The sequence below is a fragment of the Mus pahari genome, chromosome 2 (genome assembly GCF_900095145.1).
Source record: "Mus pahari chromosome 2, PAHARI_EIJ_v1.1, whole genome shotgun sequence".
NCBI classification, from domain to species: Eukaryota; Metazoa; Chordata; class Mammalia; order Rodentia; family Muridae; genus Mus; species Mus pahari.
This window is the reverse complement of record NC_034591.1, coordinates 21,728,020-21,752,974: the sequence shown is the minus strand read 5'-3', so window position 1 is coordinate 21,752,974 and position 24,955 is coordinate 21,728,020. Positions and strand designations below refer to the sequence as shown.

General features: G+C 43.7%; 1 protein-coding gene across 4 annotated transcripts in view; it reads right to left on the bottom strand.

Moving 5' to 3' along the window:
• Positions 1-24,955, bottom strand: part of Dpp6 (dipeptidyl peptidase like 6) — a 900,820-nt gene that overhangs the window by 341,292 nt on the left and 534,573 nt on the right. For all 4 annotated transcript variants that reach the window (XM_021188263.2, XM_021188277.1, XM_021188253.2 and 1 more), the window contains exon 2: positions 7,921-8,035. In XM_021188263.2, the coding sequence (XP_021043922.1) occupies positions 7,921-8,035 (115 nt within the window). The remainder of the gene's footprint in view (positions 1-7,920; positions 8,036-24,955) is intronic.

Here is a 24,955-nt window from a genome sequence, read left to right as displayed (position 1 = left end):
AGAGAGAGAGAGAGAGAGAGAGAGAGAGAGAGAGAGAGAGAGAGAGAGAGATGAAGACACAGCAAAAAGCTGCCATGAGCAAGCCAAAGTGAGACCCCACTAGAAAAGAATGTCAGCTGCACTATGACATTGGATTTTCACCTTCCAGTAGTATCAGAAAATAAAATTCTATTACCCATTGGCCATGAGTTGCTGCATTTCATTACAGTAGCATGACCCAATCAACAAGACTGGAGCTATCTCTAAATTTCTGTTGACCAGCACACAAAAGTACAACATTTAAAGGTAGATGCTGGATGATGCACTCTTCCCAGCTTGCTTTTATACTCAGCATATCCCCTGTAAGCACTGTCTACTCTTCTGGTCTTGTAGAAAGAATCCAACAAAACTACAAAGCCTAGGAAGGAGGGCCTAGGTGGTGGAGTGTGTGCCCATGGTGGAATATGTGCTCATGCTGAAGTATGTGCCTGGAATGGTTTGTATATGCTTGGTCCAGGGAGTGGCACTATTAAAAGGTGTGGTCTTGTTGGAGTAGGTGTGTCACTGTGAGCATTGGCTTTACAACTCTTGTCCTAGGTGCCTAGAAGTCCATCTTCCTCTTTTTGCTTTTGGAACAAGATGTAGAACTCTCAGCTCCTCTTAAACCGTGCCTGCCTGGATGCTACCGTGTTCCCACCTTGATGACAGTGGACTGAACCTCTGAACCTGTAAGCCAGCTCCAGTTAAATGTTGTCCTTATAAGAGTTACCTGGTCGTGATGTCTGTTTACAGCAATAAAACCCTACCTAAGACAGCGCCATGGTGGAGCATGTGCCCATGCTGGAGTGGACTTACAGACATGAGCATTTCTCAAGAGGCAAAGGATAATTGAAGGTGATGGACACAGAATGTATATATAAAATCAAGTTCACATATTGTTATGAAATATGAAGATTAATGACCTTAATTAATGTCATTGAGCAAAGAAAAGGAAGGCAGTGCACATGAGGTAACTGATTTTCATGATGGCGGTCTGTGAGAACAGGGCAGTAAACATAACATCAGGAGCAGCCTGAGCAAAGCCTAAAACCAGAAACAGAGAAAAACAGAGTCTTGGAGCTGGACTTAACAATAAGAGAAATGGATTATCATGGTGATTTTTGTTAATTTATTACTTTTCTACTGACTATATATATATTTTTTCTTGGCAGCACTGAGTGTTAATAAAGTCATCTGATGGTTACTCTTGATTGTCATACTGATAGCATTTAGAATCACCATTTACACAAGCCTCTGAGAATGTCTGGGAGTTTCTACATTAGGTTAGATCCATCCTTAACGCGGGTGGCAATACCAGGGGCTGCAGTCAGTCCTGGACTGACTATAAAAAAAGAATGTGAGCACCGGTGTCCATCTCTCTCTGATTCCTGACCAGCTGCCTCATGCTTCTGTCCCATGAGCACCGGTGTGCTTTGTGGAGCAATACACCTTCAAATCAGAAAAGGCTAGTACCCATTCTGGCACTGCACACATACATATTTTTGTTAATGGATCTTCATGAAGGCAGACTGTTAGGGGGCCAGGGTGATTAAAGGATTTCCCTGAGGCCTCGATGTATGGAGAAGGAATACAGTCCCTTCTGTAAAATCAGGAATATGGCTGGCAGAGTGAGTAATGGCCAAGGGCTGGGGTCTTAGAAGAGCTACATCACTGGATCCTGGAAAACCAATTCTTCATCATTGAAGGGCTGTGGTTATATGTGTCAAAGCTGCTGTGTGTCCCGTCTGTGATGCACTTGGGATGGATGCCTTGTGTTCCCATTGTAAAACATTGTTTTATTAGCCTCTACTGACTGTCCCATTGTGTGATACTACTGACTCATTCCATTTCCCCTGAATTCTGTATATAAGATGCTGTAAGTACAGCTACTGTCTATACTACTTTTAGATTCTCTGGTCCTCCCCCCTCAGTAACCTGTTACTGAAGAACTACCTGCTAGTACAGGTTAGTAGATGGTCCTGAAAGGACAACATAAACCCAAATTTCTCCATTTAAGGACCAGGCCTAATTTAGAAAAGAAGGCCATAGACATCACCTCCGGGAACAGACTATAACTCCCAGAACAAGATCATAAAACCCCCTCCAAAAGAACAGCCTGGAGATAACCACAAGAATGGGAAAATATCTTATCCCAGGATGGGTCATCTGTACTGGGCAGTCTTATCTCATCCTACAGTTAAATGTTCATGACTTAGGAATGCAAACCACCAGGTGTGGTGGCACACGCCTTTAATCCCAGCACCCGGGAGGCAGAGGCAGGTGGATTTCTGAGTTCGAGGCCAGCCTGGTCTGCAAAGTGAGTTCCAGGACAGCCAGGGCTATACAGAGAAACCCTGTCTTGAAAACACACACACACACACACATGAATGCAACCCACTGACTACCTGGCACAAGCCATTCAGAAGCTGACCCCTGTTACCTCCCCAACACCTACCAATGAAATTTTAGATGACCTAACCCACTATCTAAATATAGAAAAACTAACATAGTAGCCAATCAAAATTATACTAAGGTCACCACTTTGGCCCCTGCCAATCACACTAGAGATTACTTAATCCTTCTAGAGAGTTCTCTCTGTTCCCTATAAGAAGGCCTGTGTGCCTTTGTCTGGGGTCGCCATTTTGAAGAATGGTTTACCCCCACATGCTAGATGTATCTGCAGAATAAATGCTCTTTGTCTTTGCATACTAAGTCTGGGGTCAGACCCTTATAGTCCCCGGACATTCAGAAATACCCAGGGAGTGTTCATGTCTGCCCTTCTCTTTCCTCCCCAGAGACAGGATGACATAAAGCACTTGTCAGCTTCTAGAACTGGTTGTGATGGAGAGCTCTGTAGAGATAGTGGGAGGAATCAGCATCCAATCTCAGAACTCAGGCCTGGTGTCTGAGTCTTTCTCTGCCTTTTACCACAGGCTCTTTTCATCAGTCTTTACACCTGACTGACCATTTACTATGCCCTCCTTATTTTCCAAGCCAGGCTATCACCAAGTGACATGCATGCTAGTGATGGCTTCCAGTGGCCACCTGGGCTTCCTCCTTCTCCAGTGGGTTCATCTTTTCTCAGTGGTAAAGTTCAGAATGTAATTTCTCAGCCAAGACAGTTGTCACAGGCACTGCACTTAAATAAAATTGTGGTAACATCCCAACATAAGCAATCTACATCATGTTTATGCCACCGAATACTCATTGATCTTTACTCATGGAGACTTGGTCGTGACGCCAGTCTTCATTCAGTGTGAGCCTCAACGTCAGTAGCTTTCTCCTTATACTTCTCTGAAGTGTTTAGTATATTTAGTGCTTTTTACTGTCCAGCTCTGGTCAGAATTCCATCCAAGGCAAAGTCTGGAACATTCTAATGCAACTAAAATTCCATCAGGTGTACAGATCCTTATGTTGCAGTTCATTGTAGTCAGTCTCATCAGAATGCAGAAATGCAGCTGCTCTGAATGGCACACACCAGGCATGTGTGACATATTATAGATGAACAGTTACTGTAGTTAATATCAGAAAGCTAAAAAGGTAACTTTGAATCAGTTATTCAGAAGAGAAATTTGGAAAAGAACATGGCCTAGCAAGGAAGAAATATGTGACAACCAGAAAGGCCATGTTCCCTTCAAGACCCTTCAGAGAGACATGGATAGTGAGTAACTGGAGGTTATTAGCCTGTACCACAGAACAAGATACCTTGTCTGTGAGAATCATCGAGAGAACCTTCCAGAAACCCACAGCCCCAGAGCACACCCTCCTACCAGATCCTGCTTGCTAAGTTGGAACTGGCTTGTGAGAACTGGGAAATGGTCACAACACCAGTGAGTCCAGAACTGACTGTGGGCATGAACATGTTCTAGACTCTGAGTTTCCAGAACACAGAACACTCACTCTAGAAGTTTCCTTTATCAAAATGAAGGCAATGCTGGGGTGGGGCATAGGCAATGCCATAAGGCTGTGCCTAAGACTGCGGTGAATATGTCCTCAATGTATGGACACACTTATGAGGACTTTGCACTGTTACCTTCTTCCCCACTGTGCCTGAGCTCAGCCTCACCATTCTCTCTGGGTTTATTTTTGCTTACTGGTAACAAAGCTTGGGACACCTTTGTTTCTTGCTTTTAGCTCAAAGGAGAACACATATAACTATGTTTTCTCCATTTGCTCAGTGCTTAGCACAGCACTTGCAACTCCTAATGGGATTGTTAATGTTGGAAGGAGGGGGAAATTAGCATTGTGGAAGCTTGGGAGGGCATTCTGCATCTGAGGGCTTTCTGGGTACACTCCAGGGCAGTACAGGTAGAACACCTGGCACAATTTGATTGTCAAAACAAAAGCTTTTATTCTGCTCCAGGAACGGAAGCACTGAAAGGCCAAGCCAAGAGGGTCCTGTAGCACAGCTCACAGGGTAAGTATCCAGCCTCTGTAGTCCTCTCAAGTCTAGAACACATAGTTCCCCAACAGCACAACCTATAGAAACAGACATCACCTGTGGCTGCCTCCAGAAGCAATGGGTGGACAAGGCTCAGCCATATGCTTATTCCAACGGAAGGGTAAAGGAAGCTGCCTTTTTCAAAGCCTCTCTAGAATCCAGAGACTCACCAGAGGCACCCGGTGCCTTCAACAGCATCGTGCCCTGAACAGCTGGTGTCATCACTGGGCAGAAGCTGTACAGCGACTGTGCTACCTAGCGGGGATAGAGAGAACTGCCGTAAGGGTGTTTCTACGAATTGGAAGTGTTTTAAAGTTCCACCAGAGTTAGTTCCAGGAGCCATTTTCCAAGTCTGGGGATATTCGTTGCCCCATGTGCCATGGCCCAATTGCTACTAGCCATCTCCACCCATCACATTCCTCTCAAGAAAAGTGCTCACAAGGACCCGTGATCCTGGGGGAGGTGGAATTCAGGCAGGTTTTCTCTGAAAACTATCATCCCATTCCAAATCCCAAGGAAGTGCAACACTACCACGGGATCAAAGCTGTAAGAGTAATTTTTTTTCTTTAGCAATCACAGCTCTGCTCAAGGAAAAGCAAAGACAAATCCATGGTCCCTGGACCCAGAGAGAGGCTTTGAGTCTAAAAGACTCTTGTTATTTCTTCTTTGCTCTTTCTGCTTTGTGCTATGGTTAGAAATATTTGTTTCTTAGCATTCTTCTCTCCCACTATGCTTGCTGCTTCTGCCCTGACATCAAGACCACCAACCCTCTGCAACCATAAACCAAAATAAACATTCTTCTATAAGTTTCCTTGGACATGGTGTTTTATCACAGCAACAAGAAAGTAAGTAACTTTACCACCATAGCATCTGTTTTGAATTATTACAACAATATGAGGAAGTCAAAATAATATTAAGAGCAAGCATTGAGAAGAATATAGACCTCATAGTTTTAAAAGACCGTAAGATTACAGTTGTTAATATGCTGTGGTATGAGGTACATATGCAGACATATAGACCATTATATTAAAACAGAGAGTTCTGAACTAAGTCCACACAGTCATAAAAGGGCTATCACTGTGCCATCGGGATGGGATATTCAACAAACAAGGCTGATATAGCTGCCTGCGCACACACCAGGGAATGAAGTCAGTTTCTTACTTTATACCACTACGTAAAGGATCGAAATACAAAAGTTAAAACTCTTAGGACAACAGGAATAAACCTTTGTGACCTCAGAAGAAAAAAAACACTTCCTTAGCTATGACCCCTAACATATTAATAACCAAAGAGGATTTTTTTTTTCGGTTTTTCGAGATAGGGTTTCTCTGTGTAGCCCTGGATGTCCTGGAACTCACTCTGTAGACCAGGTTGGCCTCGAACTCAGAAATATACCTGCCTCTGTCTACCAAGAGGAATTATATTTTTGTCAGAATTAAAGCCTTTTGTGTATTAACAGATCCTATCAAAGGGCATGGAACATTTGATCAGTGGTTAAGAGTCTGTGATTCTCCCCCAGAGGCTTTCGTTCCCAGCACCTCTTCTGGCCTCTGAAGGTACTTACACATACAAGCCCAAACCTACACACAGAAACACAAGCACAACAAAAATAAAATAAAATTATAATTAAAAATAAAATTACATTTAGAAAAGGATACAACCAAGTCAGTGAGGGCTTCTGAGGTAGCTTGTGTGCGAAAGGCACCTATACTCAAGCTTGGTGACCTGTTCGTTCACTGGGATCGCAGGAGCACAGAACAGTTAGCTCACACAGAGGCCTCTGACCTCTGCTCATAGTTGGTGGTACTGATGCATTTTGGGTGTTTATGTGATCTGTGGATTTGTGTGTTATTCTGTTAATACAGGTGTATCTCAGTGACTTCTGTATGTTGACCTAGTATTCCTGAATTAGGATAAATCCCACTTGGCCATGGTATGTAATATACCATGAAGATTTTATTATCTATCATCTATCTGTCTGTCTATAATTTATACAATTACTTATTTATTTAGTTTTATGTGTTTGTGTCCCTGTGTATATGGGCTCATAAGTGCAAATGCCCGCAGAGGCTGGCAGAGGGCATCAGAGCCCTGATAACTGGAGTTACAAGTGGTTGTGTGTCACCTAAGGTGGGTGCTGAGAGCTAAACTTGGATCATCTGTGCTCTTAGCACAGTTTGCCCAGCCTCCATAACACCTTTATGTTACGGTGTTCAGCTCACTCCCAGCTTTCTGTGCATCTTTCCTCACAAGGAACACTGGTCTGCAGTTCTTATTTTTCCCGGGTAGTGTTTCTGCCTGTCACTAAAGATATCAATTGTATTTCATCCCCACCATGGTCTAATGCTGTACCCTCTTACCTGTGTGTTGTACCGATGTTTCCCTGCACTGTGCTATCTGCTTACTTTTCCAGCTTGAAGTTTAATGCATGTGTGGTCAGCTTATGGAGACCTGTTGTGCTGCTGATTTGCCCATGACCATGCAAAAGGATGGTGAGAATGGGGCAAGTCTTGTTTACTGCACTCCATGGCCCCTGTGCTGCCCTATGACACCTTCCACATGGTTCATCTCCCACCACTCCAGGAGGCCCATCTCATGCTCCACTTCTGACTGATTATGTCAGCCACAGGCAATGCAGGCAAACTCACTGGGCACTGCTGTGGATTCTGGTGTCTTTCTTACCTGAGAGAACTTTGCTTCTGGTCCTATCAATATTTAACTCTGTCAGTGTCACCTAATAAGTAATTTGTTTTTGGTGCACAGCCATCATGTGTTGCTTGAACATTTTCTTATATTTTTGGTTGTGAGCCTAGCCTTTAATGGCTGAGCCATCTCTCCAGCTCTTGAACATTTTCTTTTTTTATGTTTTTTTTATTAGATATTTTCTTTATTTACATTTCAAATGCTATCCCGAATGTCCCCTATACCATCCCCCCACCCTGCTCCCTTACCCACCCACTCCCACTTCTTGGCCCTGGCATTCCCCTCTATGGGGCATATAAAGTTTGCCAGGCCAAGGGGCCTCTCTTCCCAATGATGACTGAATATGCCATCTTCTGCTACATATGCAGCTAGAGACACGAGCTCAGGGGGTACTGGTTAGTCCATATTGTTGTTCCACCTACAGGTGAACATTTTCTTAATTCATCCTTGCTATAAATACTTAGGAATACCATAGGATATATTAAATTATTTCTAATGCCATTAACTTTAATTTCAAGATGAATAAGCATCAGTAAATTTTGGTGTATGCTATTTCAATCTAGCCGCACACTCTACAATAATATAAAACATATAAGACAGACTTGTTTTCACTGAAGACACACTATCTCCTTCAATAGTACCATGAAATCCAGAACCTGGAAGAATAAACTGTACAATCAACTGCTCCTTAGGAGCTGTCCTGTAGTAAAACTGCTCACTTTAATATGTTAGTGGTTGGTTCTGAGATGCATCCATACCTGGGGTCAACAGGATGACTGAGGTGACAATCAGGGAGCAGATGACAAGGATGACGAGCAGCGCAATGGCGATTCCTTTCCAGTTCCTCTGTGGAGGATTACTCCCCACCAGCTCCTGAAACAACCAGAAGAAGAGAGAACCAAGTGAGCTCCACAAGGTGGACTGTCCAAATAAATCAACGGTTGGCTTCATTCCGGACAAAGGGCCATGGCAGAGGCCTCTTCCAACTCTCAGACTGCCGAGAGCGAGCGAGCTCCTCTTCAGTTCTTCCTCCTACCGCACCCTGAGAACCTGCTGTCCCTTCTCATATCAGGAAGACTGTGTCTACAGTGAAGCTGGCATTGTGCTTAGACTACCCCCTCATAAAATATCCTCTTGAACTAGTTGTCACTCAGGGTGGCCTTGAGACTCCCTTTGTCAAAGCCCCATGGAGTCTCCATGGGATCTTAGTCAAGTACGATGAACATTGTTAGCCCCACGTCTTCTCCAATTCTTTATGTCTACACTATTCACTGTGACCACTAGCCAGTCTGCATGAATATTTAGTGAGCACACACTAAGCATCAACTTATGTCACTTAGAGGGAGCCTGGTATTTCTTCTTCAGCTCTGTGAGCACACTTTAGCACTCCTCAAGTCTTGCTTCCCTGGCTTGCTCACCTATCCTATTCTCTCAGCACCTTCCATGGGACAGCATGTGTGCTATAGCAAGGGTAGCAGGTGGGAGGGATATCTGGAGAAATCACTAGAGGATGTTAACATATGAACAAATCTAAGAACTGAACAGGCTTATGGAATGATGAGCCTAAACTTGTAGATTCCTTAAGATTAGGGTTACCATATTATTTATGGTACTCACTGGGATTTCCCAAGTAACAAGTGGGGGCATCATTCATATCTAATAGCAACTACTACATATAATCATTAAATAGTAATTATCATTAATTCTATAGAAAAGTCTAAACAGAAACAAAGGACATAGGATGGTATTATTGCTATACATGCTTTGATCCAAGAATATTTTATAGTGTCTGTCATTTCAGCTCATGTGAAACCAAGCCAAGATGTAGTAGGATAGAGATTGTCTCTAAAGTAGATAATAACACATAAATACATCTTCATTTACAACAGCATATCCATTAGAAGGTATAAAATGGTTAAAAATCAATATTACAGACAACAGTTGATTAGACATATGCCTTTTCTGACCCTGACATGCCCACAATATGATATCAAGTCATGGCTGTAACTTAAGAGAGTGGCAGGAGATCGGCCATTGCTTTACTGTTTATCACCACACTGCTAAATATTAAAGCAGTAACATCTCATGTACAATGAATGAACTTAGAAGTGTATGAAGAAAGGGAAGACTGTTCCATTACATTATCAGTTCCAACGGGGCAAGTAGGGGTTTTAGCTCTTTCTGGGAAGATGGGGGTTACAGCCTTCTGAATCCCGCATTTGTTAAACTGCAGACTGATATGAATGTTTCGGATACACACATGTAACATGTTTGCTTCACACAGCTAAAGGGATAGCAGGTGCAACACCCAGCAGAGATGAGGGGAGATGAACTCCCAGTAGAGAAACCCATCTCTGCAACAGAAGACAAAGTACCCGGGCTGTGACCCAGAAGGTGGCAGGTGGCAGGGGACAGCAGGGACTGCACTGATGGCAGGGGTGGCAGGGACTGCACTGATGGCAGGGGACAGCAGGGACTGCACTGATGGCAGGGGACAGCAGGGACTGCACTGATGGCAGGGGGGAGCTTGCTGGTCAGGATGGGACAGTGGGTGGTTTTTGTTGTTCTTGCTGAAAGCAGAGGGGTCGACCAGATGGCTCTCTCCAGGGAAGTAGAAAGCGCATTCAGCCTATGATAGCCCACCTTTTAACCCCCATATTAGGCATTTTTTAGAAGCATTAGAGACTATAGGACTCTGCTTCCCCAAAGAGAAAAAGATCCAAGATTAGGCAAGTAATAGTTTTTAATGTTTGCAGAAGATATTCATATGTCAGCAGCTCTCTGGGCTGCCAGCGAGATAGTTCATCGTACTGTAGGGCCAATTCTGACACTATTCAGCAGGCCACTCCTCTCACTCAGGTTCCTCCCTCCCAAGCACTTTGGCTGTGTGTCTCATAGGTACTTTTGTGTAGCTTGGCTTTGCTGGTTGTGAGTGTGAGTAGCTGTGAAGTACCAGTGGAGGCTGGATTCAAGGCAACAGCTCTAAGACACTTCAAGTAAACCACCTATTTAAGGAGACCTCTCTCTCTCTCTCTCTCTCTCTCTCTCTCTCTCTCTCTCTCTCTCTCTGTGTGTGTGTGTGTGTGTGTGTGTGTGTGTGTGTGTGCGTGTGCGTGTGCGTGTGCGTGTGTGTGTGTGATAGACGGGGGGTTGGAAGAGGAAGAGAGAAAGGGAGAGGGAGGAGAGAAAGAGAATTAAGTTGTATCCTCTATAAGACCCCCACTGAGCAATCAGATTTTCTCTAGGTTAACCAGCCCAACTTTGGAAGAACGGCAATTCATTTCAGGGAAAGAAGAGAGACAGAAGTACTTCCCAGGACCAACAAGCAGTGCTCTCAAGGGCCTCAATCCCCTGCCCTCTCTCTACTGTACTTTATCAGGCTTGTTCTAGTTTACTTTTGTTGCTGTGATAAAACACTCTGACTAAATGCAGCTTAAGGAAATAAGAGTTTATTTGACTTATACTTTCAGGTCATCGTGTACCCCTGAGGAAAGTTAGGGCAGGAAATCAAGCAAGAACTTGAAGCAGAAACCACTTCTTGGGGCCTGCTCAGGTTCATGCTTAGCCGGCTTTCTTAGACAGTTCAGGACCACTTGCCTAGGGAATGGAATTGTCCACAGTAGACTAGACCACTCTATACCAGGTAACTACTGAGACTTTATCCTAAACATACGATCACCCTTTTGAGTCTTCTTCTCAGGTGAGTCTAGGCTCTGCCAAGTTGACAGTTAATGCTGATTTCCCTAGCAGAGTCTCCAGGGGTGTTTGGGTTGTCTGAGCTCCACTCACCCTGTCTCACATATATTTAGAAACTTCTTAGTTTGACTGCTTCATGTAACATGATTTCACATTACTGGTTGAGAGTGTATCAACCCTCAAACTGTCAGGTCCCTCTCACCTGTACACGAGTCTGCTCTGTAGCCCAGCAAATTAATGAAGATGAGGAAGAAGGAGTCATTTTCCCAAGCAGGGGACATACATTTGGTATTGGGTGTGGCTGGATATGGTGACCAGGTGAAGCAACAGAAGCTAAAGCCCTGGGAGTGTCTTCAGACAGTGCCAGCCTTTATAGATACCCTCTTCTTCCCCATCCAGTTCTCAGTAGGAAGCTCAAGGGGATTTCTTAAGCCATCCTCAGTAACTTCTGGAAGTTGGGCATTGGTTAATGATTCACTTTATTTTTGACACCAAAAAGAGATGTGTTGAAGTGGTGGGAGCTTTTCCTATGCTGCAGTGTGGTAAATTCCGGGTCAAATGTAGAATTAGTGCCTTAATATACAACATGTTCACAGGGCAATGATAAAAATGATTAGAAGAAAGTCAATGACACAAACTTGAGTGTAGATCTCCCATTATATGTTTCTGTTCTGTTGTCTGGATGTATTTTCTTCCTAATATTTATTCTCTGTGAAATGCTTGGACATAAATTTCTTTTATGGATCACAGACCATTTACTATAAGTGGGAGGCTGCAACAAATTATAAAATTAATGGTGCATCCATCTTGAGTAGAAAAATGGACTGTTATCAGTGCATTTTCATATTTGGAGAGCAAATGACCACAAGATGGTGAGAGAAAGTCTTAATCACATTCAGCAACTGACACATGTCCATCACTAATCTCCTGGGAGCCTATGGTATGGTTGGCCCCATTTCTCTCTTACTGGCTCATTGACTTCCTCTTTCTCATTGGTGGCTCCTAGGCTAATGCTAAAATACAACACATATTAATTAGGTGCCAGTGAGCAAGACCACATCTGGGTAATGCTGGCCTTACATGGGTGATGAGGAGGCCGCTCACAGGCGTATTTCCTAAGGGAACCTGAGGGGCAAGCCTGGGCTTTTATTTGTAGAAACACACAAGGAATTGCTATCATTCTAGCAGTTGCTCCTCTTTTCCCTCTCTCCTCTCTTTGCTTCTGCTTCTTATCCACACATCTCCCATTCCTACTAAGCACCAACACCCAGAAATGCATGTTACAATCAGTTCCTCTATATCTGCTGTAGCCACGGACACAAATGCAACATGAACCAAGCAGTTTGAGAATACAGGCATGGGCCAGAGAAGCCTGACACTTAGATATTCCAAGAACAATTCATCCTGCCTTTATGGGATATGTGCCTCTGAAGGTCAGAGGAACACAGTAATGACCTATTAAGTGTAGGCTGTGGCACAGGCCAGCATCTCAGGACAAAGAGGGAGAAACCAGGAAACAGGAGAACAAGAACCAAAAGAAATGGGAATGTCAGACCCAGAAGAGGACACCAAAGACAGAAAGTGTTAAAAAGGAAGTTGGAGAGGGTGGTGTCAGAGGAGGAGGGAAGAAAAAGAAAGTGGTCAAGGGAAGAGAGAGAGAGAAGGGGTCAGAAGAGAAATGGGGGAAGAGGAGAGGGTCAGAAGAGGAGGAAAGGAATAGGTGGGGGTCAGGAGATAATTGAGGGAAGAGGTAGGTTATGGCGGGCCTTTTAATGGTAGCTATTTACATGGTGTGTCTTCAAATAATTTCTATCTGAAACAAGGAAAAATTCTACATGTCAAGTAGCCAAATTAAAATTATCTGGAAGCTGTATATGCCAGGATTATTTCCTAAGCAAAATTCAGACTGATCTTGTTCATTTCTGTTCTTTCAGACAAGTTGACAAAAAAGTTAGTGACCCGATATCTTTACTCAGCTTTAGCAAGTCTGAGGACAACTTTCTTGTTGCAGTGTGTAAAATGGCTTTTTAAGAATCAAACACAGCTTAATATGTTTAAACGGGATGGAGACATGAGCATCAACACAGCATGTTCAACATGAAAGGGAGAGCTGGTGCTCTGCTTGGCCTCCAATGCTGTGGAGCTGATGAAAGGAATGAGCCAGAGACTAAAGTGGGGCAAACAGTGATTATTTTGTTAGAGATTTGGACCTATAAGAAAAGGTTGTGATAATTAGTGTATTTATCTGGATCAGGGTGGAACATAATTAATACTTTCATGGATAATCCAAAGGTTTTTGGCCAAGAGAAATAACAATTACAAAGTTCCTAGGACAGAAGAGAACCAACTGATAATTCCATATATGAGATTTAAATGGTCTCACATACTTTTTAAAATAAAGCTATTGGAAGTGACATTAGAAGCTGCTGCTGGATGTCCATGTGGAACAAAGACTCATAGGCCTATGGCTGAACTGGGGTTCTTGGGCTATGATTAGTCACACAGAATTTATTGTGCTCAGTATGACACAAGTGTTGGCATATGGACCCACTGTCAACAGGGTGGCATAAATCTCCACTGCCCAGCACCTCACGAATGCAGGAAAGTTAGAGTATGTGATGACGATTTTTCAAAACTAAAACCCACACTACCATAGTTTGGAAACTTGCCTGTGCAGAAACAAGATTCTGGTTCAAGCCTTGTTGCACCAGTGCCAAGCAAAGTCCTGTGAAGCCTGGCTTCACAAAATGACAGCCCAGGGAGACACGTCCTTCCTGGGGACACCATTCCTGGGGACACCCTTCCTCTAGTATACTTTATCTTTACCAGATAAGAATGATTGGCACACTTGTCTGAGAACTCACAACAGAAAAGGACCACTCTACAATTCCTCATGTTTCAGCAAAGTGTAAACTTTATAAACTTTCATAGTGCTGAAAGTAGCTATGCAAACTTCTAGGAGGGAAAATTAATTATCACTCTTACCCAGCTGTGATCTGTGAGCGACAGTAACAGCTGTACCTGACTGTGAGCTACAGTAACAGCTGTACCTGACTGNACAGTAACAGCTGTACCTGACTGTGAGCTACAGTAACAGCTGTACCTGACTGGTGCAATAGTGGAATGGATGCCATGGGAGTTGCCAACCATTTTCTGATTGAGTGTAAAGTCTGCTCTGCAAGGTGAAATCCACACCTGGCACCACTCGAAGTCCAAGAACCTGTGCCTAGATCATTACTATGCTCTGGAGAAGCCATTCCTACCACTTTTGTTAAACGGACATAGTATTAAACTGACTCCTAAAGAGCCATCATTGTACAAATAGAGTATTGCACCACTTTTGTTAAACGGACATAGTATTAAACTGACTCCTAAAGAGCCATCATTGTACACATAGAGTATTGCACGTCTCAGCATCCATCAGAGATGTTTCCTTCCTCAGGAGATGGTTACCACAGACACTCACAACTGGTCAAAGTTCACAGATTAAGAGACTGTGGGGTACTGATTCCTTAGTGGAGGATTTATATGACATCTTTCTTCCTAAGTCTCAGGGACAAAAAGATTGGGAGAAACAGAGGTGGTGAATGACTACAAGGAATTGTGTAATCTGGAGACAACAGGGTAGCTGTACATATGAACTCAGGAGCTGTGACTCCTGTAGAAAGCCACACACTCCAAAGCACACGGGTAGCACACATCACCCTTGATTTTTTTTTTTTAAAGAAAGAGGACACACATTTGTGTCTATAGGAAGACTTGGGGAAGAGAATGATTATAATTATAATATATTGCAAGAAATTCTCATAGAGCTAACATAAATTTAACTAAAGAAAGAAAAACATAAGGAAGTATAAAGGGGATTAATTAGGGGAGGAGGGGTCTGAGGCTAGGGGTAAAGGAAGCCCAACAGAGAAGAAAGGAAGCACAAATGTTGCATGCTCTCTATTATCTGAGTCTATACTTAAGTATATACATCAGTTAGGGTGTGGAAGGGCACCAATAAAAGGGTGATGGGTACACATGAGCAAAGACAACTATAAACATATAAAATATCAAAAATAAACATTATTTCACATACTTACTAAGTTCTTAGTTAAAAAGATGAAATACCTATATTATATAAGCAATCTTCAAGGGAATCATTAAATAATTGTTACAGTGGCTTCCAACTGAGCCCATGGAATTCTTTAGGGATTAAGCACAAAGGGAACCAGGTTTAACATTGTCTCTGACTAATTCAGAAGAGACACCACACTGGCTTTCATCTGGCTGTTTCTTAGTGGCACTGATGACACAGGATGGATTGGTTCATAGTTGGTTGATCCAGGAGGCAGCCTTGCCATCCCCACACTGTTCTTCCAGGAGAAGAGGAGGCATGAGAAGCCAAGGACCTGGTGCTGGCAGGACCTATTTTCTAGCTTTGGCTTGGAATAGGTCCAGGAGCAGATGGGCCTGGCCTGGAACTTCAGAACCAAGCAAGGGCAGCTGGAGGAACAAACCCTGGAGAGGAGCAACCTGCATGACTGTCAGACAGCAGGAGGAGGTCCTTAGGAACAGTCTCAAAACGGCCGGCCAGTTAAAGACAAAGACAACTAGAGCCAGGCATGTGCCCTATGACGGAGGATCTCTGAGGATGAGTGATTGGCTGTGCAGCTTGGAGTGTTGCTCTGTGGTCTCTTCAGAGCTGGAAAGCTTCCACAGAGGCCTCCAGGGGAAGAGGGAAGGAAAGAGGAGCCAGGGAAGAGATGCTGTATATGGATGGGAGGCTTCCTGTGGTGTGATCAGCTGGCTCTGGTGAACTGTTAATCTTAGAGTAAGGCGGAACCTTCCCAGTAGCCCACCCATGGCTCTGAACAAGTCCCTTGGCAACTCTCCAAGGATCACCCCTCCTCTGGTCTCTGGCCTCTTCCAAACATTCTGCCAACACATGGCCATGTCCTACCTGCTCTGTATAACACAGGCCAGGTATCCCTGCTTCCCCCACACTCTGCAACCTGCATCTCTGGACTGAAGCTGCCTGTCTTCCCTTCTATCTCCCTGGGACCTCTGGTCTGTCCCTTCCCAAGTGTCTCCTTGCCTTTTCATTTAGAGCACAGCTGCTGTCCTTGCTGAGCATAAGTCTGTGAGCATGGGGCACACTGTTTACATCCACAGTGTCCCCACCCTCCCAGTGCCCACATCCTCCCAGTACCCCCATCTTCCCACCATCCCCATCATCCCAGTGTCCCCGTCCTCCCAGTGCCCCCATCTTCCCACTATCCCCATCCTCCTAGTGTCTCATCCTTCCAGTATCCCCATCATCCCAGTGTCCCCATACTCCTAGTGTCCCCATCCTCCCAGTGTCCCTATCCTCTCATCCAGTGTCCCCATACTCACAATGTCTCCATCATACTAGTGTCCCTATCCTCCTCATCCTCCCAATATCCCCATCCTCCCAGTGTCTCCATCCTCCTAGTGTTCCCATCCTCTCCGTGACCCCATTTACCCAGAGTCCTCCAGACTCTCAATGTCTCCATCCTCTCTGTGCCTCTGAGCTATAGAATTCTTCAACCGTTTCTTGCATGGTTCTTGCCTCCTGAACCAAATATATTCAACTATCCTTGGAGAAAGGAAGGCTCAGATGGCACTGGGATGAGAGTCTCATGTCCCTGAACTTGTACAACCCATGGCTGCTAAGTGATCATGGATTTAAAACTAACTGATGCCCAGTTCTTCAACCTCAAGTAGGAGATGATACAAGCTTCAGGAGGGTGAACAGAGATTAAGCAGAATATAAGAGCATGTGCAGAGCAATGCCCAGCATGGCACAGGTCGTCAGTATGCTGCAGAGCTGTTCATCTGACACTATATGAAGCTACTGTTTCCCAGCTCTTCTGTGCTCTGGTGGAGGCATTATGGTTGGAATGCACATCTCTCTCTTCAGGTCACATGTAGACACCCTGATAGGGTGATGATGGCCTTCATCCATGAGAATAGTCTTGTAAGGGGGAGAAGTAAGGCCTTGCTGCCATATGAAGACAAGCGAGATGACAGGTCAGGGGGAGTCTCAGCAGAGCTGCCCAGGTGTGACTTCAGGCTTCCTGCCTCCACGGCTATAGACAAAGTTGCTTGGCCTGTAGAATTCTACTCTAAGAACAGCTGCTCTCACCACTGAACTTCCCCCAGCCACTGGAAGATTAACACACGTTTCTGCTATGCCGTGCCCTTCACTTCTCAGGTGACTTGCGCATGAATGACTCCTATCCTCACCCAAAGCTGTTCAAGGAAGGGGCCATTTCTAGACATTCTTGTAACCGTGACAGGGTCATATGACAGTGGCCTTTAGAAACTAGAAAAGCAGTTGTTCACAAGCAAGTGTACTAGACTTTAGATCCCTAGAACCCACACAGACACCAGGTGAGCATGGCAGTCAGCCTTCAATTCCGGCCTTACCTCAGAAGATATCAGTGTGACCCCCAGAGCAAGCTGGCTAGCTAGCTACATTAGCCTTATGGGTGAGCTCTGAGTTCAATGGAATGGCCCTTTCTCAATGAGTAAGGAAGAAGAATGATTGAGGAAGGCTGCTGACAGAAACCTTGGGTCTCCACATGCATATACAAGAAGGGACAGATCTGCCATGAACTGGGAGAAGACTAGAGGGTGAATATAATCAAAATACATTATATGTATTTATGCAATTCTCAAATAATCAATAAAATATTAAAATAAAAAAGAAGCAAAAGAGGATTTCCACTTTCCAATCAAGGCTATAATAAAAAGATATTTTTAAATAAGATAAAATTCACAAGAGTATTTGATTGCACCATCCTGTTGTCAATCTTGTATTTAGATTAGCCAGACAATTATTGTGACCACGTTGGCAAGATAACATGGAAGCGAAGTTATTCAGAATATATTTTGTACCTACAGTAGCAAGGGAATCAAGTCTAATTTTGAACTAGACTCTAAGTTTTCAAAGAAAATTTTTTCTTTTAGTGCCATGACATTCGAACACTGCCACCCCACTTAAAATGTCTGCATTTCTCCCCAGCTAACCTATAAATAGAGGAACAAGAAGAGAGCCCGTTCATTGGACCAGAGACACCACCACATTCCACCCCTCCTGGGTATGTTGATTTGCTCTGTACCCATACAGAGACAACTTCAGGTTTTTGCAGCAAACTAGGGGTGTCCCATCTGAATCATGCACAGGGGTCAAGCTCAGGGGTGGTGGGTACTTGGGGCTGCACCTCCTGCCTTTGTTTGCAGACACTTGTCCAGGGTGGCTGTCTCGCACTTTTTCTAGCTACTTTATGGACTGAGTCCACTGCGAGTGTCTTAGTTTCTCTACGGTGCTGTTTTCCATGGAAGAAAAACAGTTGGGATCTATTTCTAGAAGAAGCCCAAGATGTATTGTGATGGTTTATTAGAATCTCCTTCCCATTTTTCAGAAACAACCCAGGAGTCAGTCTGATGAACCTCACCGATTCATTTACGAGGCAGAAGGAAGCTGTCCCAGGTGTTTTGCTCACCTCTTTTAGAAAGCATACACCATCCCTCTGGCACTTTACAGGGGGACTCATCTGCATCTTTACACAATGGGGAAGTGTTATGCAATGGGGAAGTGATGAACTGTAAATGTGCACTAGACTTCAAGAGCATCAAGGATAGAAGGAAGCCAAAGAAAAGATAGTCACTGCTCTCGGTGGCCTTTTCATTGGACCAACACAAGTCTTTAAAGGAAACTGACTGTAGACATCAAACTTTCTATGAAGACAGAACACAGAACACAGGAGATCCTCAGTTCTCTGCTTCTCTTCCCCTCCCCAGCATCATTAGGAGGAGGTTTACCTAGTTCATAGACGGAGCACATGGCATCGACTCTCCTATTTCCAAAGGGGTTCTCACTTACGAACAAATTACTGTCTTATGTCGTGATTAAAGTTCAGAACTTGGGGGATGGTTTCTTTTTACCTTGAGTCACCGTAGGAAAACCTAAATGCATTCATGCATCTCTTCATTGGGATAAGAATGATAGACAGATCACTGTTTACGAGAGATATCTCTATAGAGATGTAATTCCCAGAACCTGGAAATCCATGATACTTCATGCAAAAGAAAATTAAGAAGCATGTGAAATTAGTATTCCTAGTCAGGAGGCCTCAAAATAGAAAATTAACCTGATTTTTTCATGAGAACAATGAGGTCAAAGAGGTGTTGGCTGTTAGCAAAAGCAAGAGGGTTTCCCAAAGACATGGCTGACATTGCTGGCTCTGGAAAATGTGGGCAGCCTCTAGAGGAGGGGAAGATGAGCAAGCAGAAGTCTTCTGGACTCTCTGCAGAACCAAGCCTGCACACCTTGACTTGATCTCAGGGAAGCCCGCCTCAGACCTGCCAGCTTCAGTGTAGGCAAATCGATGGGTGTCTAGTGACAGTCCCAGTGGTAGGAGAGAATGAATTCATCAGCGGTTGGCCTTTAGTTTTCTCTGTGTGTGCCCATGTGTATACAGGTGCACATGTATCTATATGTGTATGCATATGCATCTATATGTCTCTCTCTATGTATTATGTACATATATACTCATATAAATATAATTATATAAATATATATCATATTTATATATAAATATATTTTATATTATATAAATATATTATAAATATGTGTTTATATACTATATAGATATATACTTATGTTTATGTAATACACACGCATATATATATATATATATATATATATATATAGAGAGAGAGAGAGAGAGAGAGAGAGAGAGAGACCCTCTCACCCTCTCAGGCCTTGACTATTGTACTGGTTTGCCTGGATACGGAGCCTCAGTGGTTCTCCTATTTCCACTTCACTAGCATTGGGTTTATAAACATACACCACCATGCTTATCTCCTTTTACATGGGATCGGGGGATTGAACTCAGGTTCTCATATCTCCAAGTCAAGTTCTCACTCACTGAGCTATCCTCTGGGCCACCTATTAGGTTCTCATTGGACATCTCTCACTCTTCCCCAACCAAAATTCTAGCATTTTTAAGGGATACAAATGTGGCTTGGTCTCTACTTGCTGTGACTATGAAGAATTCTTGCCTGTGGCATGTCTGGATTCCACATCTCCACATATGTGTCAGGATGAAATGGGACAGTTCCTTTGAAGGAATGTAAGCATGCAGTCACACAGCCCACACTGGTGGAAAAGGCAGTGACAATTCCCTCCCCTGCAGAAAATGTTGAGAATGAGGGTCATAGAACCAGTTCAGGGAAGAGGCCGTGGTGGGAGGGAGGAGCTCACTGTGACTCTGGTTCTGTTCACTTCAGCTTTTCCAGTAATAGGAGGGATTGGTAAAGCTTGGGAAATTCTATCAGTGACATCTTTGTGCGCTGGCATTTTGATAACAAAGGAGCCCTCACCCTAAGCATCCTGTTTAGACTTGGCTTTAAACAATGCCGTGAAAGCCCTCAGCTGCACCCGAGACACACTTAATCTGTCCAAGTGATTGAGGGAGGCAGCTTTCAATTTTCCAATTCATTAATCATCGCAGACATGCTTTTGCCAATAAAGCTTTGACAGCGTGCTTTGTTGTGTTCATTTTTCTATGTTCTTTGGTTATTGAGAGAAGGCAAAACTCATTAGCATGCAATAATAGATGGAAAAGGCCAAGCTCCAGTGGAGTCCCTTGACCCTCTCTCAGGGAGGCTTTAACTCTGGGCTCTAAGACCTGAGTCTTAGTATGTTCCTTTTTCTCTGTTGACCAGCAATTGGCTAGCTCTAGGACCTGTTGCCCGGAGTGATGGGTGGTGGCAGCTTCCTGTTGTTATAACTCCAGAACATTTCACAACTCCCTAAATACTGACAGAAGCTGGGAGTGAGGGCTCACACCCTTAACCTCAGCATGGAGGACTTCGAGTCAGGAGGATTGTTAACTCTTTGAGGCCAATTGAGCTACACACTAAGTTCTAGACCAGATTGGATTACAGAGTGAGACTGAACAAAACAAAAATCGGGGCTGGAGAGATGACTCTGTGGTTAGGACAGCTGCTCTTGCAGAGGTTGGATTTGGTTGCTAGCACCCATGTGGTGATCAACAACTTTCTATAACTGTAATTCCAGGGGACCCAATCCATAGTATTGCCGACATATGGTGCATATATTTGTTTGTGTGTGTGTGTGTGTGTGTGTGCGTGCATGCACACACGTGCACATATGTGCATATGTGTCTCTTTGTGTGTACAAATACATATACATACATGCAGGTAAAATAAAAATAAATAATTCTTAGAAGAATTTTAATGCTTTTCAGCCATAGTGATCCAAGTCTTCAATTCCAGCATACAGGCAGGCAGATCTCTTCGAGTTCAAAGCTAGCTTGGCCTACATAGCAAATTAGCAGGCCCAATCAGGGCTATACAATGAGACCACACCTCACAAAAATTAATGAGTGATTATTGAAAATAAGAAACTAAGTGTGAATGAAAAGTTCCAGGGAGTAGAAAGTAAACACCTTACGTTTTACATAAAAGTAACTATCCCATACTAGTGATATTTCTGATGTAGCTTCAAAATACTGTTTTTTTTTTTTATAATATTCCACATTTCACTGTAGGAAATAACCAAGGCTCATGAATAGAAGACAGTGTCTCTGAACAAAACAGATCACAAACCATCTGCTATACGCAATGCCACTCTCCACATTTTAGTGCAAGCATTTATGCTGGCTTAGCTCGGTATCAGAGACCCCCTTAGCAACCACCTGCGCTCTCTGAGCAAATGCAGAGAGCACTGAAGGCATAGAGATATCACATAGGAAGTTGGAGGGAAATGAATTCCCTGAGAAGCATATGCAGGTGTATTTAAACACACAGAAGAAAACGATCAGGGAGTGAGTGAGGACAAGGGTGACAGTGCCCAGGGAGGCTTTCAAGTGACACTGAGAACTTCTCCAGAACCTTGTTTCCTTAGCTCTGTCATGAATGTATGAGTACCAAAGATTCCTAGACCACAGGATACTGTGGTCCAATGTAGATTCTATGTAAGCACTGGATTAGGCATCGCAACGTTAGGAGTGACCTATAGTCAAAACATAAACACACATCCTGTGGTCAGCAACATTTACTGATGATTTTGTGTGTGTTGGTGGGGAATGACTTTGGCTTGTGTTGTGGAATTGCTGAAAAATTAGTTACACAGATTTAGTTAGTGACCACCACCCTGAAAGGACTGCCACCAAGTTACAGACACTTAGGAACTAAAGAGCACAGCAAGAGTTTTCAAAACCAGACGGCATGAAGGACACCACTTCAGGTCCCCTGTAACACCTAACTACACTCCAGAGAACCCTTCCCTTTAAAAGGTCACTTAAGCTTTAATGAGAAAGGTAGGAAGGGGTGCTCTCGGGGACCTGGAAGGGGATACTGGGTCCTCAAAGTGGCTGATTCGGTGGGAGTCTTGCACAAAGCCAGGCAGATGGCAGTCTAGTATCTAAATTTCTGCAGGTAAGCCTTGTAGAAGTCTCAGTGCATAAGACTGAACTACAAATTTTCCTGTTGTTTTCATTCATTTATTTCTTTATAAAGAGAAAGAATTGTAGCAATCAGCATGCTTCTCCATGTGTGAAACAGGGCCTTTAATGAGGTTTAATCTAGCAAATGAGTCAGACTCTAAGGGAAAATACCAAACTTAATTTTTTAAAAAGAAAGGGACAAAGTTTTGCATTCTGTGAGACTCTGATGTTCATTAGTGGTAGAATTAAAAGTCTATTATGTTAGAAATGTAGAATCCATTTTGTTTGTAACATCCATTGAGTAAAGATCCTTGAGTGAAAATAGATGTTTTTAATTTAGTTACAAATGACCTCACCTTTTACTTTGCACAGATGATATCAGAAAAATACAAGACTAAACACAACCATATCACAACCTCACTTACTATCAAGTACATATGCATAATGCCAAAAGAATCCCAGCATTTAATCTGTCTTGAGGATGAAAACTAGACCTAGCAAAATACTGCCCCTAAAATATCTCCATCCAAATATATGGTTGTTGTAGTTGCTTCTCTGTTGCTGTGGTACAAGACCCAGGCAAAAGCAGGTTAAGGGTAAAGAATTTATCTTAGCTCACAGTTCAAGGCAGAGCCCTGCATGCTAGGGAAGTCAGAACAATGGGGGCCCCGGTTATATCACATCTGCATTCAGGAATCAGAGAGGGTGAGACAGGTGAATGCTGGCACTCAGATCCTCTCTATATAGTTTAGAATCAAATCCCAGGGAATGGTGAGACCCACAGTGGGAGGGTCCTCCCAGATCAGTTAACTGAATTAAGATAATTCCCCACAGCCATGCCCATAAGCCTGCCACCCAGATGGTTTCAGACCCTGTCAAGTTGACAGGTGAGAGTAACCATCACAATATTTAGGCCACTTGGTGCTTGTTTATCACAATTAAAGTGTTCTAGGAACCTCATTACTGCTCTCTTCAGACTTCCACCACCAGCTGTCAGGCTGCATACTGTTTCCACATTGAGCCTCCAAACCTTGGATTCTGCATGCTGCCCCACAAAGTCATCACTGAGACTCAGTATCAAGCAAACCTGAAGCCTTGTGATCCCTGCTCACAGCTCACACTCAGCACACATAGATGTGCTTTTGTTCCATCCAATTTGCAGAGAGACAAACACTACTCATAGAAGTATAAGATTTTTGGGTTCCTTTCCCCTAAGCTATGCCTGCCTTTCGTTATTTCCAGCAGGAATGCTGAAGTCCATGCACGTGCCTGTTTTCCCTCTCCCAGCACAAGGAAAGCACAGTCTTCCAGAGGCAGTACCTTGGAGAGCGACTAGAGCCCTCCTACTTTATCAGGAAACTATCTAGCTCCAGTTGCTGGCAGGGTGCTGATCACAGTACCAAAGGCCCCACTGATCTCAAGACACAGGCTAGCCCTCTGGGGAAATGGCTAAAACTAAAGCCGAGCACAGAGGACGCCGCCCGGAGTATCCTGTACCAGAACTCAAGTGTTCAGCAGCTGGCCAGGACAACCTAACAGCATTTGCAGAGGTCAGGAATGGAACCATTTCAGCAGTAACACCAACAATAGAACAGGGTCAGAAGGAAAGCTCAGACGTGTAGGTCCACAGTCACGGCAGGAAGAGCTTTCTGTGGATTCCATAGTAAATACCATGGATGGAGTAGCTTAACCAACACACAAGCACTTTGTCAATCTGCAGATCACAGTTCATCAGTAAGCGTGGCTTCTGAGCCCTCTTCTCTTGGCTTCTACGGGCTGTTTTCATCTTTTCGTCTGACTGCTAATATTCCCGTATGTGGACAATAATCAGATGAAAGCTCATCCTAATGACCTTATTTAAACATATTTATGTCCTCCAAGTTCTTAACTCAAGCAATCCCCCAGGAGGGTGCAGGGACATCAGGTCATAAAATCAGCATAGAGGAGGACAGGACACAACACAATCCTAGTAATAGTGATATATGTAAATGATTCAAGCTTAGAGAAAGGAAAGAAAGCCTGAGAAATTATCACAGATCAGAGAATGCTGGGAAGACATGGTCGTCAAATGCAGCACAGTTCTCAAGATTCTAACTGGCACATGAAGGTCACATGAATGGAAAGCCTGGAAATGCTCAAACTGAGCCTGGAGTTCAGTTCATAGCTGTAGAGCGATGTCAGCTTCTTAGTCTTGACTGTGGTGCCATGGGAAAGTAAGGTGTGATAGGGAAAGGTGTGATAGGGAAAGGTGGTGGAGGTGGGTGGGGTTCACAACTTTCTGTGGTATCTTAGGGATTTTTTTCTATAAACCTAAAAATAGGGCAAAATAAAAAGTAAAATATATTTTTTTAAAAAAGCAATAGTCATGCAAACTTGATATTAAGACTTGACTCAAAGACTCAAGATCCACTTCAGTCTCTTGGTGCTGACCTGAGAGAAACTCCAATGGGTCACTGTGAAGCCATTCCAACATCTCAAAGTTTTGCACACTGGACATTCTGGAAATTTCTTTAATGTTAAAGTTTGTGCTGTCTCCCCTTCCTTCCTTCCTTCCTTCCTTCCTTCCTTCCTTCCTTCCTTCCTTCCTTCCTTCCTTCCTTCCTTCCTTCCT